Source organism: Telmatherina bonti (genome assembly GCF_933228915.1).
Source record: "Telmatherina bonti genome assembly, chromosome: 2".
NCBI lineage: Eukaryota > Metazoa > Chordata > Actinopteri > Atheriniformes > Telmatherinidae > Telmatherina > Telmatherina bonti.
The window spans coordinates 3,216,821-3,236,934 of NC_136620.1; the positions used below are offsets into that span (position 1 = coordinate 3,216,821).

General features: G+C 45.7%; 1 protein-coding gene across 1 annotated transcript in view; it reads left to right on the forward strand.

Moving 5' to 3' along the window:
* The window catches only part of LOC306762528 (guanine nucleotide-binding protein G(o) subunit alpha), a gene marked incomplete at both ends in the record, with an annotated part of 249,970 nt that overhangs the window by 175,677 nt on the left and 54,179 nt on the right, over positions 1-20,114 (forward strand). The window contains one exon of the mRNA XM_079249040.1: positions 3,441-3,601. Within this exon, the coding sequence (XP_079105166.1) occupies positions 3,441-3,601 (161 nt within the window). The remainder of the gene's footprint in view (positions 1-3,440; positions 3,602-20,114) is intronic.

A 20,114-nucleotide genomic window follows, 5' to 3' on the forward strand; every position in this document is an offset into this window, starting at 1 on the left:
GAGGGAGACACAGAAGAAGAGACGAGATGGAGGGAGACACAGAAGAAGAGACGAGATGGACGGAGACACAGAAGAAGAGACGAGATGGACGGAGACACAGAAGAAGAGACGAGATGGAGGGAGACACAGAAGAAGAGACGAGATGGACGGAGACACAGAAGAAGAGACGAGATGGACGGAGACACAGAAGAAGAGACGAGATGGACGGAGACACAGAAGAAGAGACGAGATGGACGGAGACACAGAAGAAGAGACGAGATGGACGGAGACACAGAAGAAGAGACGAGATGGACGGAGACACAGAAGAAGAGACAACACAGCCATAGAAAGGAGAGAGAATAGAGTAAGATGATGGAAACCAAGATGGCTGTCAGATCAGGTGGAAGGAGAAATGAAGGACAAAAAGTGACGGCTTCCATGACTCCTCTTCCACGCTACCTGTTCACCGTGACCAGACTGTTGTTTCCGCTGTCCTCCCTCCCTGGTGAACTTGGTGCTTCTTCCCCGTGTTGATGTGTTCTGCTTTGCTTTTAGCCAGGTGCGACGGACACACCTGAACCAGTGAACCAGTGAGGGACTCCTGAAAAGGCTCGTCTCTCCACCTCTTTCATGTCGAGTTTGGCCTCAGTTGGAGACACAGCTGATGCCATGGTGCAGCTATGCTTATGCCTCTAAAATTTCCCCTTTCACTAAAATACGTGGTGGTTAGGTAGATGCCCAGAAGTCATGTGGTGTGGCTGCCGGTTGTGTCTGTCCTCTACCATCTTGTCCACACACAGCTTGATGCTACAAGTACACACAGTGTGGATTGTGTTGTGGAAGTAATGTGCAGTATTTCCAACCAGTGGTGCCAAGATGATGGCCAGATGTTTCGTCACATTTGCGTGGCAGAGCTGGTGCTGGTGACCATTGATGGGCTGAGGGGGACCTTCTTTGTGGATCTTGTGGAGTCTGTATAGGCATGGGGGTCTCCAGGACATATCTGTGAGTGGAGCTTGCGGTCAATGACTCTTTTACTTATTGTAAATTGTGTTGTCTGAGTTGCTGACAAGGTTTGACACTTTAGAGTGGTAGTCCTCTGTGTTCAGTACCACTGTGCTCTCTGTGTCTGCTGGTAGGATGGTGTTGTCTTGGTTCTTCTGAAGTGATGCTACTGCTTTCATTTACTCTGGGATTTCCTCAGTAGTACTCTGGTTCTGGAGGGTATGGCTGTACCTTTCAGTCAGAGTTACTTTGCCTCTCTGCCGGTCAGATTATTGTTGTTGCTGCTGACTCAGCGGCTGTGATGAGTCCTACTGTAGGAATCTGTTCAGGTGTTACCACAAAGTTCAGACGTTTAGCCAGGACATCCTTTTCTGACTGAGTTAGCTGTCTGTTTTCCACCCAGTGCAGCTGTCTAGGACGTGTGGTCGCTGGGTGGTCCTGCCTTCCGCATTGGTTTTATTATTTTATTGGTCCTGGTCAGAACCAGCTGGAGCTGAACCCACTCAAGACTGTGGAGATGATCGTGGACTTCAGGAAAAATCCCCCGACACCTGCTCCCCTCACTATCCTCAACAACACACTGTCTACGGTAGACACCTTCAGGTTTCTGGGAACCGCTAATCCTCAAGACCTGAAGTGACCTCTGCACAGAGACTGTCAGGAAAAAGACGCAGCGAGGTTGTACTTTCTGCACCAGCTCAGAAAGTTTAACCTGCCACGAGAGCTGCTGATCACATTCTACACCGCCATCATCCAGTCTGTACTCTGCACGGCCATCAAATGGACTAGCAGAGACTGCAGCGGACTATCAGGTCCGCAGAGAGAATAATCTTGGTCAATCTGCCCTCCATCCAGGACTTGTATCTGTCTCGGGTTGGAAAATGGTCAGGTGACATCTATGCAGATCCCTCACACCCTGCATACACTCCGTTCAAACTTCTCCCATCTGGTAGGCAGTTTAGAGTCCAGTATTCAAATAGCAGTTGACACAGGAACAGTTTCTTCCCCCCAGGCCATCACTGTCTTCACCATAATCTACGCTGATGCACATTTGCACACATCCATGTGACCTGGAATTGCCGTCAAATGCTGTGTAGATAGCATGTAAGTAGTTAGAGAATAACCAATATTCATTGCTGCTCGGAACCATGTTGCTGCTTTCCCTTATTTCTACAGTGTATTCATGTTTATTTATGTTTATTTATATAACTCTCTTTTTTTTGCTCATTCTTTGATGTAATGTAAGTACAACTGACAAACAAGGCGAATAAAGTCAATCTGATTCTTGGTTTTTGTTGAGGTGCCTGTGAGTTTGTTCAGTTTTAGTCTGTAGTGCATGTGAGTCTTTTCATACGTGTTTTACATGACCCACCCACTGAGGTCCTGAAACACATAAAACCAGGTTTCCTCAACACACAGAAATGAGGAAGCAGCAAAACGTCATTAAGAAAACTCTACAAGTCTAGTTGCTGTGTATTATACTTTGTTTATTTTAACAAGGAAGTTTGCCGCACAGCAATCACCTCCTCTGATTCAGACTCTCGCTGGGTTGTGGCTGAACTTGTTGATGATCTGAAGTACTGTTATTGTGGGAATGTGAACCTAGATGCTGCCCGGGTTGTTTATCTGCTGTCTTGTGGTTTATAGAAACACTGAAACTGAAGAGCTCAGTGAGGTATGTTTAGCTACGCTGGAACATTGTCTGGATGTTTGACAGCAAATGTGCTGACTCAAAGGAAACTGAGACTCAGTTTACCTGCTGAGCCTTCATGTTTGTTCCTACTTGTCACGTCTTTGCCACTAATGAAACCTTCACAGTGTAGTTTTAGCAAGAGATTTTCAGACCTTTTTTTAACATTAGCATAGTTTCATAAACATTTCCTGAAAGTGGGTGATGAGTTTCAGGTCAACAGTTCCCCGTCATCCTGGTTTGTACAGTGGCCTGGTCAGTAGCTGGACCACAGAACCTGCTCCAGGAGCCACAGGCAAGCTGGTGGAAACGGCTCTAAAGTTCAGAAAGGATCCACCATTTTTTCCTTTAATTGGTGGGTTCAGGTGCTGCTGCTGCATTCAGGAGCAAATGGAAAATAAAAATTTTCAACCACCAAGAGCAAAAATAGATCATGAGAGACAAAACTGGATGTTTTTCAAAGTTCTGTCCCATTTTATGAACTTTTACATGTAATTTATATGATAGGAACCGAGCTCTGAAACATGAATGCAGCATGAGGTCGGGTTTGATCCAGTACTTTGACGTACCAGAAACCATTAATATTTATAATAAGGACTTAAATCATGTCAGGATGCAGATGATGGAAGGTGATGATGAGAAAGACTAGAGGTGGAGGCTCATGTGTGATGACATAAAACATGTTTTTGGCTTTCGGTCACGGCTTTGACTACATGGTTGATCCCTGTCCTGTCTGCACCCCGACTAACTGCTGTGTCTGCTGCAGGCCGATGCCAAGATGGTGTGCGATGTGGTCAGCCGCATGGAGGACACGGAGCCCTTCTCCGCTGAGCTGCTGTCTTCCATGATGCGCCTGTGGTCCGACTCCGGCATTCAGGAGTGCTTCAGCCGCGCCCGGGAGTATCAGCTCAACGACTCAGCGCAGTAGTAAGTCCATGTCCTCCTTTATCTGTCCTCCTTTACCTGCCCTCCTTTATCTGTCCTCCTTCGTCTGTCCTCCTTTACCTGCCCTCCTTTATCTGCCCTCTTTCGTCTGTCCTCCTTTACCTGCCCTCCTCTGTCTGTCCTCCTTTACCTGCCCTCCTCTGTCTGTCCTCCTTTGCCTGTCCTCCTTCATCTGTCCTCCTTTACCTGCCCTCCTCTGTCTGCCCTCCTTTGCCTGTCCTCCTTTACCTGCCCTCTTTCGTCTGTCCTCCTTTACCTGCCCTCCTTCATCTGTCCTCCTTTACCTGCCCTCCTCTGTCTGTCCTCCTTTACCTGCCCTCCTTTATCTGTCCTCCTTCGTCTGTCCTCCTTTACCTGCCCTCTTTCGTCTGTCCTCCTTTACCTGCCCTCTTTCGTCTGTCCTCCTTTACCTGCCCTCTTTCGTCTGTCCTCCTTTACCTGCCCTCTTTCGTCTGTCCTCCTTTACCTGCCCTCTTTCGTCTGTCCTCCTTCGTCTGTCCTCCTTTACCTGCCCTCTTTCGTCTGTCCTCCTTTACCTGCCCTCTTTCGTCTGTCCTCCTTCGTCTGTACTCCATTACCTGTCCTCCTTTACCTGCCCTCTTTCGTCTGTCCTCCTTTACCTGCCCTCCTTCATCTGTCCTCCTTCGTCTGTACTCCATTACCTGTCCTCCTTTACCTGCCCTCTTTCGTCTGTCCTCCTTTACCTGCCCTCTTTCGTCTGTCCTCCTTTACCTGCCCTCTTTCGTCTGTCCTCCTTTACCTGCCCTCTTTCGTCTGTCCTCCTTCGTCTGTCCTCCTTTACCTGCCCTCTTTCGTCTGTCCTCCTTTACCTGCCCTCCTTCATCTGTCCTCCTTCGTCTGTACTCCATTACCTGTCCTCCTTTACCTGCCCTCTTTCGTCTGTCCTCCTTTACCTGCCCTCCTTCATCTGTCCTCCTTCGTCTGTACTCCATTACCTGTCCTCCTTTACCTGCCCTCTTTCGTCTGTCCTCCTTTACCTGCCCTCCTTCATCTGTCCTCCTTCGTCTGTACTCCATTACCTGTCCTCCTTTACCTGCCCTCTTTCGTCTGTCCTCCTTTACCTGCCCTCCTTCATCTGTCCTCCTTCGTCTGTACTCCATTACCTGTCCTCCTTTACCTGCCCTCTTTCGTCTGTCCTCCTTTACCTGCCCTCCTTCATCTGTCCTCCTTTACCTGCCCTCCTTTATCTGTCCTCCTTTTTTGTCATCATTTACTTGCCCTCCTTTATCTTTCCACCTTTACATGTTGTCATTTATCGGTCTTTCTATACGTTTCATTCTTTATTGTCCCCTTTTACATATCATCCTTCATCTGTCCTTCTTTTCTTTTCCTCATTTATCTGTTCACCATTACGTGCCCTCTTTTATCTGTCCTTTACATGTCATTTTATCGGTCTTTCTATACATTTCATTCTTTATTGTCCCCCTTTACATATCGTCCTTCATCTGTGCTTTACCTGTCCTCATTTATCTATCCTTCTTTACTTGTCATCATTTATCTGTCTTTCTATACCTCTCGTCCTTTATTGTCCCCCTTTACATATTGCCCTTTATCTGTCCTTCTTTACCTGTCCTCCTTCATCTGTCCTTCTTTACCTGTCGTCATTTATCAGTCTTTCTATACCTCACATCCTTCATCTGTCATCTTTTATATGTCCTCCTTGACCTGTCATCCTTCATCTGTCTTTCTTTACCTGTTATCCTTGATCTGTACAACTTTACCTGTCCTCCTTTACCTATCATATGTCATCTCTCCTTTATCTATTGTCATTCATGTATACTCCTTTACATGTTCTTTTGTATCTGTCCTCCTTTACCAGTTGTACTTCGTGTGTTATCCTTATTATGTTGTCATTTATCTGTCACCTCTTGTCTATTCTCCTTTGGGCTATTGCCCTTTATCTGTCCTTCTTGACCTTTTGTCCTTTATTTTCCTCATTTACATGTTTTCCTTTAGCTGTCCTCCTTTACTTGTCCTCCATTATTTGTCCTCATTTACCTGTCGTCCTTTCCATGTCCTCCTTTACCTGTCTTCCATTATTTATCCTCATTTACCTGCCATCCTTTACCTGTCGTCCTTTCCATGTCCTCCTTTACCTGTCTTCCATTATTTATCCTCATTTACCTGCCATCCTTTACCTGTTGTCCTTTTGGCCATTGCCCTTTATCTGTCTCTCTTTACCTTTAATTCTTTGTCCTCATTTACCGGTTGTTCTTTATCTGTCCTCTTTTACCTATTGTCCTTTATTTTTCCTCCTTCCCTTTTGTCCTTTACCTGTCCTCCTTTTTCTTTCCTCCTTTAAACCTTTTGTCCTTTATCTGTCCGCCTTTATCCGTCATCCTTTTTCTTTCCTCCTTTACCGTTTTGTCCCATATCTGTCCTGCTTTACCTGTGCGTGTCTCAGCATCTCAGCTGGTTGGTCATACAGACTGAACCTGTGGCAGTTTCACAATGTCAAATATATTAACTTGTTTGTAAGCGTGTGCTCATTAGCCATGTCCTGGATTGCGAAGCCAAGATCAATTCATGTCTCATGAGGACGCATTCTGATCCACTCTGCAGCTTATTTTTCCTGGTTTGAGAGCTTAATCCAACAGCTGGTGGCAGATGATCAATCTGCTTTACTCAGAGATTGAATGTGTAAAGAGGAAGAAACTTCATTTTTAACTCCTGTTAAAAGAAGCCATGATGGAGACTCGGTTTGATGGCGTAAGCAGGTGTAAACACCCCTTACTGTGTCTGTGCTGTTTTTATAAGAGTTTTTCCAGTGTTGCCTGTTTGTTTTGGATAATTTTGTCATTTGTTCCTTGTGTGTTTGAATGTTTTCGACTTATTGGTGATAAAGATCATCAGTTTCAGGTTACCTGAGTGCACCGCCAGCTTTTAGACATTTAGACATCAGCGTGATGCTTTCATGGCCCTCCTCTCTGCTGCATGTTCCCATGATCCGGAGTGATGCTGACCGAAGCACAAGGTCAGACCAGAGGTCAGGATTTCAGCTGTAAGGCACAGCTGCTGCAGGTGTGCAGATATTCACATGCAGCTTCGAGCTGTTTCATGTCACATCCGGGTCATCCTTGACAGAACAATGCTGTAAATGCACCACAGCGTGGATGACGATGCAGGATTTTGCTGCGTGCCACCATAACACTGTGTTTCTATCAAAGGTTAAATTTTCACACAAGCACATCTCATTCTGCTTTGAGGACAACATTCTCCATGCCACCACTTTTACAATGCATGGAGGTGCGAGCATGGACAATTCTGCATTCATGCAACAACAGAACATAATGGATTATAATGATGTGATGTATTCTGTCATATTATGTGGCGCAATCCCACCTGCTGTAACAGCTCACCAGATAAAGAAGTTTCCCAAGAAAGATCTGAGGCTGGATCAGTTTAAAAATTCAATTCAATTCAACTTTATTTATATAGCATCAAATCACGGCAATGCCATCTCAAGACGCTTTACAGACAGAGGGGAAAACATAATGAAGGCCAATTCATAACAGCCTATATAAGGAAACCAACAGATTGAGTTGAGTCCAACTCAATCTCCCATCCTGAGCAAGCACACTGGCGACAGTGGGAAGGAAAAAACTCCCTTTTAACAGGAAGGAAACCTCCGGCAGAACCCGGCTCAGGACAGGCAGCCATCTGCCTCTGCTGTGTGGGGGGAAGAGGACAGAAAGACAACAGACAACAGGAACTGCTACTCCCGGCCAGGGAGACCTGCTGAGACAGGAGACATACATGTTAATGATGCAACACTGTTATGGGGGGGGGGGGGGTAAAAGAAAGAGATAAAGAGAAAAAGAAAGAAGCTCAGTGTATCAGGAAATGTCCCTCAGCAGTCTAAACCTATAGCAGCATAACTAAGGGATGCTAACCATCCCTAGCTATAGGACTTATCAAAAAGATAAGTCTTCAGCCTAGTCTTAAAGGTGGGGAGGGTGTCTGCTACCCTAACACTAACTGGGAGCTTATTCCATAAGAGAGGGGCCTGATAACCAAAGGCTCTGCCTCCTGCTCGGCTCTTTGAGACTCTAGGAACCACAAGTAAGCCTGCAGTCTGCGAACGAAGTACTCTGCTTGGTATATAAGGAACTATGAGGTCTTTGATATATAGTGGTGCCTGGTTGTGGAGGGCTTTATATGTAAGGAGAAGGATTTTAAATTCTATTCTAGATTCAACAGGCAGCCAATGAATAGAGGCTAAAACTGGAGAAATATGATCTCTCCTGCTGGTTCTGGTCAGGACTCTGGCTGCAGAATTCTGGATCAGCTGAAGGCTTTTCAGGGCATATTTAGGACAGCCCAGTAATAGAGAGTTACAGTAATCTAGTCTCGAAGTAACAAAAGCGTGAACCAGTTTTTCTGCATCACTCTGAGACAGAATGTCCCTAATTTTGGCTATATTACGTAAATGAAAGAAGGCTGTTTTAGTAACCTGCTTAATATGTGGGCCAAAGGACAGGTCAGGGTCAAATATTACTCCAAGGTTTCTCACTGTAGCACTGGAAGCTAAAGTAATGTCATCCAGGTTCATTACAAAACTGGAAAATTTAGCTCTGAGTTTTTCAGATCCAAAGAGAATTACTTCAGTCTTATCTGAGTTTAAGAGGAGAAAATTTCTAGACATCCAAGTCTTTATGTCTATGAGACAATTTTGTAGCCTATTGGGCTGATTTGTTTCATCTGGTTTAAAGGATAAGTATAGTTGAGTATCATCTGCATAACAATGAAAGTTTATTCCATGCTGTCTAATAATTTTGCCTAAAGGGAGCATATATAGCGTGAAGAGTATTGGTCCAAGTACAGAACCTTGAGGAACTCCATGACTTACTGTAGTTTGTGAGGAGGACTTGTCATTTACATGAACAAACTGAAGTCTATCAGATAAATATGATTTAAACCAGCTTAACGCTGTACCTGTAATTCCAATCACCTGTTCTAGTCTTTGTAACAGAATGTTATGATCGACTGTATCAAATGCAGCACTAAGATCAAGCAAGATAAGTACGGACACAAGTCCTTTGTCTGAGGCCATAAGAAGGTCATTAGTAACTTTCACCAATGCCGTCTCAGTACTATGATGAGCTCTAAATCCTGACTGAAACTCCTCGCATAAATTATTTCTGCTCAGGTGGGCATGTAGCTGAGCTGAAACTGTTTTCTCCAGAATTTTGGACATAAACGGGAGGTTAGATATAGGTCTATAATTTGCTATCACCTCTGGATCCAGAGATTGCTTTTTAAGTAAAGGCTTGATTACAGCAGTTTTAAATGATTGTGGTACATATCCTGTCACTAAAGACATATTGATAATGGAGGTAGAGGAGGTTTCCTTCCTGTTAAAAGGGAGTTTTTTCCTTCCCACTGTCGCCAGTGTGCTTGCTCAGGATGGGAGATTGAGTTGGATCCTCCAACTCAATCTGTTGGTTTCCTTATATAAGCTGTTATGAATTGGCCTTCATTACATTTTATTCTCTGTCTGTAAAGCGTCTTGAGATGGCATTGCCGTGATTTGATGCTATATAAATAAAGTTGAATTGAAATTGAATTGATAAGATTTAGTAGTGATGTATTAATTAAAGGGAAAATGTCCTTAAAGAGGCTCGTTGGGAGAGGGTCTAAGATACAGGTGGATGGTTTAGATAAAGCTATTATTTTAGTTAATTCAGAGGGTTGGACAGGACAGAAACTATTTAGACACAAGTCAGATCCTGGTTCTAAGGATGCTTCGGAGACCACAACAGGCTCAACATTATCGGTAGAAGGAAGAATATTGTGGATTTGATCTCTAACAGTGTCAATTTTATTCCTGAAAAAATACATGAAATCATCACAGCTAAGTGAGAAAGGAATACATGGCTCCTCAGCGCTCCGGCTCCTAGTAAGCCTGGCTACAGTGCTGAAAAGAAACCTTTAATTAGTAAAATTGTACAGCTAAGCAGATATACATAAATGCATCAGTATCTGCCTGGAAATACTTTTATTGTCTCAGTGAAACGACTTAACGCTGCATATCAAAATATGTATTTTAGTGATATGTAGGCTTAAGGCTAACATTAATGCAAATTACCATTGGTAGGCTAATGGTTAGCATAGCCTACAACTTTGTAAATCAACAAATGTTTATCTCGACAATATTATCCGTGTTCAATTACAAACTGATGAGAATACTTGCAGGAAACATTTTCTGTCCATAAAATGAACATGAAAAACATCAGATTTCTTTGTTCTTTTAACTTAACTGACTACGGAAAGCCTGAATGGACAGAACACACTTCTTCACTGCAGGAAATCTCACCAATAGAAAACTGCTTTTTCTTGATTTTCCAGCAGTGCAACAATAAAATTAAATAATGGGGTTGAAAATGATTTAATTGTTTACATGTTTATGATGTTTTTCAATACATTAAACATTAAAGACAGACTACAGAACTTTTACCCATTTTCCGCATAATGTGCTGTCATGCGTGATCAAATTTTTTATATCTATTGTTGATCGTTAATTTGGCCAGTCAACATGCCAGCACAACAAACAATGTGACAGCACTAGGGCTGTGTCCCAGTTTGTTAGTGCACTGGAATGCAGTGCGTAGTGCACACTATGCACTAACGAATTGAGACACAGCCTAAGTACTGTCCCAAATGGAACATGGACGTAGAGCACTAACCGGTAGTGATGAACTCGCATTTGACCACAATTATTCTGCCGCCAAAAGTAAAACAAAGCGCTAAATTACGAGAATGAATTCGCTTCTCATGAAACTCCATCGCATTAAAGGTGATGAAGGATCCTCCTCCGATTGGCTGAACATGAGTTGGTACGTATATTTATTTATTTCTAACGTGTATGACCCGCCTGCATACGTACCCAGAGTGCGGACCTGTTGCCAGTCTCGCATCATTATTGGCTCATCGTTTCAGAGACGGTTCGTCCCACTAAATTCTTTTTAGGAAGTTGTAATAAATATATGAACAAATCCAGCAAACTTAACTTTATGTATCATATCATCATATATTATGGCCTACACTAGAGGGATCTATCTCAGTTGTTAACTATATAAAGCAACATGAGACTGTCATGTGTCTCTGCATGTCTCCCACATGCTTATTAGTATCATAAAGTTTAATTCAAAACACTAATAAAACAGCTTTTAAATATGCAAAGATATTTTCAGTGGAAAAAATGTCCTTTACATGAAACACATGTGTTTTAACTGGTGTTTACTCTGATGCTGTGCACATCTGGCAACAGGAAAGGGATTATAAATGATAATGTAGGGAATGTAATGCTGTAAAGAAGATGCTCAGACACAGAGATGCAGCAAAGTTGTTACAGAAACATTTTATTGAATCCTTTATTGAATCTCCTCCTGCTTGTAGCGGTCCATCTTCCTCATGACGCTCCTCAGGCAGCCTGTCTGAACCCACCTGCAAGCTCGCTTCACCTGCTGCCTGTCAGAAGCCAGGTGTGTGTGGAGAGGTCTTTCAGGATCCTAGAGACCAGGTGGAGGTCCGTCTTTCAGGATCCTAGAGACCAGGTGGAGGTCCGTCTTTCAGGATCCTAGAGACCAGGTGGAGGTCCGTCTTTCAGGATCCTAGAGACCAGGTGGAGGTCCGTCTTTCAGGATCCTAGAGACCATGTGGAGGTCCGTCTTTCAGGATCCTAGAGACCAGGTGGAGGTCCGTCTTTCAGGATCCTAGAGACCAGGTGGAGGTCCGTCTTTCAGGATCCTAGAGACCAGGTGGAGGTCCGTCTTTCAGGGTCCTAGAGACCAGGTGGAGGTCCGTCTTTCAGGATCCTAGAGACCAGGTGGAGGTCCGTCTTTCAGGATCCCAGAGACCAGGTGGAGGTCCGTCTTTCAGGATCCTAGAGACCAGGTGGAGGTCCGTCTTTCAGGATCCTAGAGACCAGGTGGAGGTCCGTCTTTCAGGATCCTAGAGACCAGGTGGAGGTCCGTCTTTCAGGATCCTAGAGACCAGGTGGAGGTCCGTCTTTCAGGATCCTAGAGACCAGGTGGAGGTCCGTCTTTCAGGATCCTAGAGACCAGGTGGAGGTCCATCTTTCAGGATCCTAGAGACCAGGTGGAGGTCCATCTTTCAGGATCCTAGAGACCAGGTGGAGGTCCGTCTTTCAGGGTCCCAGAGACCAGGTGGAGGTCCGTCTTTCAGGATCCTAGAGACCAGGTGGAGGTCCGTCTTTCAGGATCCTAGAGACCAGGTGGAGGTCCGTCTTTCAGGATCCTAGAGACCAGGTGGAGGTCCGTCTTTCAGGATCCCAGAGACCAGGTGGAGGTCCGTCTTTCAGGATCCTAGAGACCAGGTGGAGGTCCGTCTTTCAGGATCCCAGAGACCAGGTGGAGGTCCGTCTTTCAGGATCCTAGAGACCAGGTGGAGGTCCGTCTTTCAGGATCCTAGAGACCAGGTGGAGCTCCGTCTTTCAGGATCCTAGAGACCAGGTGGAGGTCCGTCTTTCAGGATCCTAGAGACCAGGTGGAGGTCCGTCTTTCAGGATCCTAGAGACCAGGTGGAGGTCCATCTTTCAGGATCCTAGAGACCAGGTGGAGGTCCGTCTTTCAAGGTCCCAGAGACCAGGTGGAGGTCCGTCTTTCAGGATCCTAGAGACCAGGTGGAGGTCCGTCTTTCAGGATCCTAGAGACCAGGTGGAGGTCCGTCTTTCAGGATCCTAGAGACCAGGTGGAGGTCTTTCAGGATCCTAGAGACCAGGTGGAGGTCCGTCTTTCAGGATCCTAGAGACCAGGTGGAGGTCCGTCTTTCAGGATCCTAGAGACCAGGTGGAGGTCCATCTTTCAGGATCCTAGAGACCAGGTGGAGGTCCGTCTTTCAGGACCCTAGAGACCAGGTGGAGGTCCGTCTTTCAGGATCCTAGAGACCAGGTGGAGGTCCGTCTTTCAGGATCCCAGAGACCAGGTGGAGCTCCGTCTTTCAGGATCCTAGAGACCAGGTGGAGGTCCGTCTTTCAGGATCCTAGAGACCAGGTGGAGGTCCGTCTTTCAGGATCCTAGAGACCAGGTGGAGGTCCGTCTTTCAGGACCCTAGAGACCAGGTGGAGGTCCGTCTTTCAGGATCCTAGAGACCAGGTGGAGGTCCGTCTTTCAGGATCCCAGAGACCAGGTGGAGGTCCATCTTTCAGGACCCTAGAGACCAGGTGGAGGTCCGTCTTTCAGGACCCTAGAGACCAGGTGGAGGTCCGTCTTTCAGGATCCCAGAGACCAGGTGGAGGTCCGTCTTTCAGGATCCCAGAGACCAGGTGGAGGTCCGTCTTTCAGGATCCTAGAGACCAGGTGGAGGTCCGTCTTTCAGGACCCTAGAGACCAGGTGGAGGTCCGTCTTTCAGGATCCTAGAGACCAGGTGGAGCTCCGTCTTTCAGGACCTTAGAGACCAGGTGGAGGTCCGTCTTTCAGGAGCCTAGAGACCAGGTGGAGGTCCGTCTTTCAGGATCCTAGAGACCAGGTGGAGGTCCGTCTTTCAGGATCCTAGAGACCAGGTGGAGGTCCGTCTTTCAGGATCCTAGAAACCAGGTGGAGGTCCGTCTTTCAGGATCCTAGAGACCAGGTGGAGGTCCGTCTTTCAGGATCCTAGAAACCAGGTGGAGGTCCATCTTTCAGGATCCTAGAGACCAGGTGGAGGTCCGTCTTTCAGGATCCTAGAGACCAGGTGGAGGTCCGTCTTTCAGGATCCTAGAGACCAGGTGGAGGTCCGTCTTTCAGGATCCTAGAGACCAGGTGGAGGTCCGTCTTTCAGGACCCTAGAGACCAGGTGGAGGTCCGTCTTTCAGGATCCTAGAGACCAGGTGGATGTCCATCTTTCAGGATCCTAGAGACCAGGTGGAGGTCCGTCTTTCAGGATCCTAGAGACCAGGTGGAGGTCCGTCTTTCAGGATCCTAGAGACCAGGTGGAGGTCCGTCTTTCAGGATCCTAGAGACCAGGTGGAGGTCCGTCTTTCAGGATCCTAGAGACCAGGTGGAGGTCCGTCTTTCAGGATCCTAGAGACCAGGTGGAGGTCCGTCTTTCAGGATCCTAGAGACCAGGTGGAGGTCCGTCTTTCAGGATCCTAGAGACCAGGTGGATGTCCATCTTTCAGGATCCTAGAGACCAGGTGGAGGTCCGTCTTTCAGGATCCTAGAGACCAGGTGGAGGTCCGTCTTTCAGGATCCTAGAGACCAGGTGGAGGTCCGTCTTTCAGGATCCTAGAGACCAGGTGGAGGTCCGTCTTTCAGGATCCTAGAGACCAGGTGGAGGTCCGTCTTTCAGGACCCTAGAGACCAGGTGGAGGTCCGTCTTTCAGGATCCTAGAGACCAGGTGGAGGTCCGTCTTTCAGGATCCTAGAGACCAGGTGGAGGTCAGTCTTTCAGGATCCCAGAGACCAGGTGGAGGTCCGTCTTTCAGGATCCTAGAGACCAGGTGGAGGTCCGTCTTTCAGGATCCTAGAGACCAGGTGGAGGTCCGTCTTTCAGGATCCTAGAGACCAGGTGGAGGTCCGTCTTTCAGGATCCTAGAGACCAGGTGGAGGTCCGTCTTTCAGGATCCTAGAGACCAGGTGGAGGTCCGTCTTTCAGGATCCTAGAGACCAGGTGGAGGTCAGTCTTTCAGGATCCCAGAGACTAGGTGGAGGTCCGTCTTTCAGGACCCTAGAGACCAGGTGGATGTCCGTCTTTCAGGATCCTAGAGACCAGGTGGAGGTCCGTCTTTCAGGATCCTAGAGACCAGGTGGAGGTCCGTCTTTCAGGATCCTAGAGACCAGGTGGAGGTCCGTCTTTCAGGATCCTAGAGACCAGGTGGAGGTCCGTCTTTCAGGATCCTAGAGACCAGGTGGAGGTCCGTCTTTCAGGATCCCAGAGACCAGGTGGAGGTCCGTCTTTCAGGATCCTAGAGACCAGGTGGAGGTCCGTCTTTCAGGATCCTAGAGACCAGGTGGAGGTCCGTCTTTCAGGATCCTAGAAACCAGGTGGAGGTCCGTCTTTCAGGATCCTAGAGACCAGGTGGAGGTCCGTCTTTCAGGATCCTAGAGACCAGGTGGAGGTCCGTCTTTCAGGATCCTAGAGACCAGGTGGAGGTCCGTCTTTCAGGATCCTAGAGACCAGGTGGAGGTCCGTCTTTCAGGATCCTAGAGACCAGGTGGAGGTCCGTCTTTCAGGATCCTAGAGACCAGGTGGAGGTCCGTCTTTCAGGATCCTAGAGACCAGGTGGAGGTCCGTCTTTCAGGATCCTAGAGACCAGGTGGATGTCCATCTTTCAGGATCCCAGAGACCAGGTGGAGGTCTTTCAGGATCCTAGAGACCAGGTGGAGGTCCGTCTTTCAGGATCCTAGAGACCAGGTGGAGGTCCGTCTTTCAGGATCCTAGAGACCATGTGGAGGTCCGTCTTTCAGGATCCTAGAGACCAGGTGGATGTCCATCTTTCAGGATCCCAGAGACCAGGTGGAGGTCAGTCTTTCAGGATCCTAGAGACCAGGTGGAGGTCCGTCTTTCAGGATCCTAGAAACCAGGTGGAGGTCCGTCTTTCAGGATCCTAGAGACTAGGTGGAGGTCCGTCTTTCAGGATCCTAGAAACCAGGTGGAGGTCCGTCTTTCAGGATCCTAGAGACTAGGTGGAGGTCCGTCTTTCAGGATCCTAGAGACCAGGTGGAGGTCCGTCTTTCAGGATCCTAGAGACCAGGTGGAGGTCCGTCTTTCAGGATCCTAGAGACCAGGTGGAGGTCCGTCTTTCAGGATCCTAGAGACCAGGTGGAGGTCCGTCTATCAGGATCCTAGAGACCAGGTGGAGGTCCGTCTTTCAGGACCCTAGAGACCAGGTGGAGGTCCGTCTTTCAGGACCCTAGAGACCAGGTGGAGGTCCGTCTTTCAGGATCCTAGAGACCAGGTGGAGGTCCGTCTTTCAGGATCCTAGAGACCAGGTGGAGGTCCGTCTTTCAGGATCCTAGAGACCAGGTGGAGGTCCGTCTTTCAGGATCCTAGAGACCAGGTGGAGGTCCGTCTTTCAGGATCCTAGAGACCAGGTGGAGGTCCGTCTTTCAGGATCCCAGAGACCAGGTGGAGGTCCGTCTTTCAGGATCCCAGAGACCAGGTGGAGGTCCGTCTTTCAGGATCCTAGAGACTAGGTGGAGGTCCGTCTTTCAGGATCCTAGAGACCAGGTGGAGGTCCGTCTTTCAGGACCCTAGAGACCAGGTGGAGGTCCGTCTTTCAGGATCCTAGAGACTAGGTGGAGGTCCGTCTTTCAGGATCCTAGAGACCAGGTGGAGGTCCGTCCACCGTCCTCCACAACATCTGCATGAGCAGCGGTGACCTACTGGAGCCAGATGACGATGATGATGAAGATGATTGATTATGATGAAGATGTCAGGAGGGCAGCTGGGGAACAACCAGCAGGAGAACCAGCAGCATCTCCAGGAACCGTCTGTGAGGCTGATGAGAGGCAGAGGATGGTAATGATGTGTTACTCCCCAGATCATGACTGCATTTATATCTAAACAATAAATAATTTGGCAAATGGGAAACAAATTGTGTGTCTCTATATGATGAAGATCTACAATGAACTTCTCTTTACATTTTTCTAATATAATTATATATTTTGTAATTAATTTATTACCATACACAAAACACACGAAACATCCAGTAAATATTACATGACACCAACTACAACGTAAACTAAACACACACACACACACTCGATCAATTTTCAATCAGGGACAGACGAGGTGGAGCCATGCAGAAGAAAGTTACACACTTTGCACTCTAATAATCAAACCAACTAAATTCACTACTATGTTTATTTTATATCTATATTTTCTCGTTCAGTCTCAGCAGTTCAGATCTGACGATACGATGCAGATTTATGGCATCAGTGGTAACCATAGTAACGGACCGCTCTCTAAAAACTGGCGCTATATCGGTATTAATAGTTTACGTTATAAACACCACAATGCTTCATCTGGACGTTCAACAAGGATGAATGAACACACAGAACCTATAACATTCATCATTTATAACACATATAACCTGTATACGTCCACTACAGCGGATAAAAACTGCTAACAGTGTGCTAATCTATCCATAACTGTCGTCAGGGATAGATTAGCAGGTTGCAGTATACATCACAATCATAACGGAATCATTTAATACTTACATTTATACAAATGAATCCCCGCCTGGACCGGCGTTAAACTCCGCCATTATTTACCTGGTAAACTGATGGAAGGTCCATCCTCTTCCGCTACGTCAGAAAAATGGCGTTGATTTAGTGCGCGAAGTGTCCATCGTTCCACACTACATTTATGGGCGGGTTTAGGGCAGCATCCGGGTACTTTCAGTGCACTGAGTTTTTTGCACAAGTCAGTGTAAACGCACTACACACTGAAACATAGTGCGCGAAGTAGTGTTAGTGCGCTGATTGAGACACAGCCTAGGAATGGTCTCCCGTCAACATCATGCGCATCTGATGCTTGGCTTCTGCCCCCTGCTGGATACTTTGATGCACTACAATGATGCAGACATACAGCATGGGAATAAACAGGACATGTATACATGTTTTTTTTCACATTTGTTAAAAAGCTAAGTGAAGGAAATGTAGGATTTTCCATCCACCGTGTCCTGATTCGGGCACTTAGGGGTTAAGTGTTGTTATGCAACACGCCAGTTCAAAGGATCAGACATAAAGCAGGGAGAAACTGGATGATGAAGACAGCAATGGTGGGATGAGAAACAGGAAATGAAGAGAGCGTCAGAACTTCCAGACATTTCCACCCTGTGTGTCGGTTAAATGTCACATTAAAGATTCATGCACACTTCCTGTTGAGTTGTTGCCTGTGGAGCAAAGCCAGCGAATGAGGGGATAGGACACAGATCACATGACCAGAGCAGAGCGTGCACCTGTGTGTGTCTGCTTCGGGAAGAAGCAAACAGAAAGACGACAGGAATGATGTTTCTGCAGAGCAGAAATATTTCATGATGTCATTTTCAGGTCTGTGAGTTTTAAGGGGGTAGTAAGAGTGTGTGTGTGTGTGTGTGTGTGTGTGTGATCACACATGCATGTAACAGGTCTTTTATTCTGTGGAAAGCAGAACACTGCTCTGTGAGAAAAGCAAGTCCTGCCTGAAAACACTTCTCTGTGAGAGTACTAACCTATTTCCCAGAATGCACAAAGTGTACGCTGTGGGGATCATTTCCGTTCCTGCCTTTGTGACACGCTCTTGCATTAGAGGCACCATCACACACACGTTCACATGCACGCACACTTAGGCAATGATGTAAAACTGTCAGATTAGGTAGTTAAACAGATGCTGAGCAGGAGTGCTGCCTTGCTTCACGGTCAACAGGATCAGACTTACACCAGGAGTTCTGAGTTAAACCCCACATGAACCCATAGATCCTCTTCATCATGCAGCTGTTTGATCAGGTTCATCATCCTCTTCCTCAGGAACAGGATCACTGCTTTTAAATGGTGTCCAGGCTTCACGACTCTGCAGCAGCTTCACACCCAACCAGCCAAAAGCTGCTGGTTTCTAAGCAACAGTTGTAACAGCTGAGTGGCGCCTCCTTCAGCCACAACTGTAAGACAATGGACACCAGTATCTGTTCATTAAACCAGTATCTGTTCATTAAACCGGTATCTGTTCATTAAACCAGTATCTGTTCATTAAACCGGTATCTGTTCATTAAACCAGTATCTGTTCATTAACCCAGTATCTGTTCATTAAACCGGTATCTGTTCATTAAACCGGTATCTGTTCATTAAACCAGTATCTGTTCATTAAACCGGTATCTGTTCATTAAACCGGTATCTGTTCATTAAACCGGTATCTGTTCATTAAACCGGTATCTGTTCATTAAACCAGTATCTGTTCATTAAACCGGTATCTGTTCATTAAACCAGTATCTGTTCATTAACCCAGTATCTGTTCATTAAACCAGTATCTGTTCATTAAACCGGTATCTGTTCATTAAACCAGTATCTGTTCATTAAACCGGTATCTGTTCATTAAACCAGTATCTGTTCATTAAACCAGTATCTGTTCATTAAACCGGTATCTGTTCATTAAACCGGTATCTGTTCATTAACCCAGTATCTGTTCATTAAACCAGTATCTGTTCATTAAACCGGTATCTGTTCATTAAACCGGTATCTGTTCATTAAACCGGTATCTGTTCATTAACCCAGTATCTGTTCATTAAACCAGTATCTGTTCATTAAACCGGTATCTGTTCATTAACCCAGTATCTGTTCATTAAACCAGTATCTGTTCATTAAACCAGTATCTGTTCATTAAACCAGTATCTGTTCATTAAACCGGTATCTGTTCATTAAACCAGTATCTGTTCATTAAACCAGTATCTGTTCATTAAACCGGTATCTGTTCATTAAACCAGTATCTGTTCATTAACCCAGTATCTGTTCATTAAACCGGTATCTGTTCATTAAACCAGTATCTGTTCATTAAACCAGTATCTGTTCATTAAACCAGTATCTGTTCATTAAACCGGTATCTGTTCATTAAACCAGTATCTGTTCATTAACCCAGTATCTGTTCATTAAACCAGTATCTGTTCATTAAACCAGTATCTGTTCATTAAACCGGTATCTGTTCATTAACCCAGTATCTGTTCATTAAACCAGTATCTGTTCATTAAACCGGTATCTGTTCATTAACCCAGTATCTGTTCATTAAACCGGTATCTGTTCATTAAACCGGTATCTGTTCATTAAACCAGTATCTGTTCATTAAACCAGTATCTGTTCATTAAACCGGTATCTGTTCATTAAACCAGTATCTGTTCATTAAACCAGTATCTGTTCATTAAACCGGTATCTGTTCATTAAACCGGTATCTGTTCATTAAACCGGTATCTGTTCATTAACCCACTATCTGTTCATTAAACCGGTATCTGTTCATTAAACCAGTATCTGTTCATTAAACCAGTATCTGTTCATTAAACCGGTATCTGTTCATTAACCCAGTATCTGTTCATTAAACCAGTATCTGTTCATTAAACCGGTATCTGTTCATTAACCCAGTATCTGTTCATTAAACCGGTATCTGTTCATTAAACCGGTATCTGTTCATTAAACCAGTATCTGTTCATTAAACCAGTATCTGTTCATTAAACCGGTATCTGTTCATTAAACCAGTATCTGTTCATTAAACCGGTATCTGTTCATTAACCCAGTATCTGTTCATTAAACCGGTATCTGTTCATTAAACCGGTATCTGTTCATTAAACCAGTATCTGTTCATTAAACCAGTATCTGTTCATTAAACCGGTATCTGTTCATTAACCCACTATCTGTTCATTAAACCGGTATCTGTTCATTAAACCGGTATCTGTTCATTAAACCAGTATCTGTTAATTAAACCGGTATCTGTTCATTAACCCAGTATCTGTTCATTAAACCGGTATCTGTTCATTAAACCGGTATCTGTTCATTAAACCGGTATCTG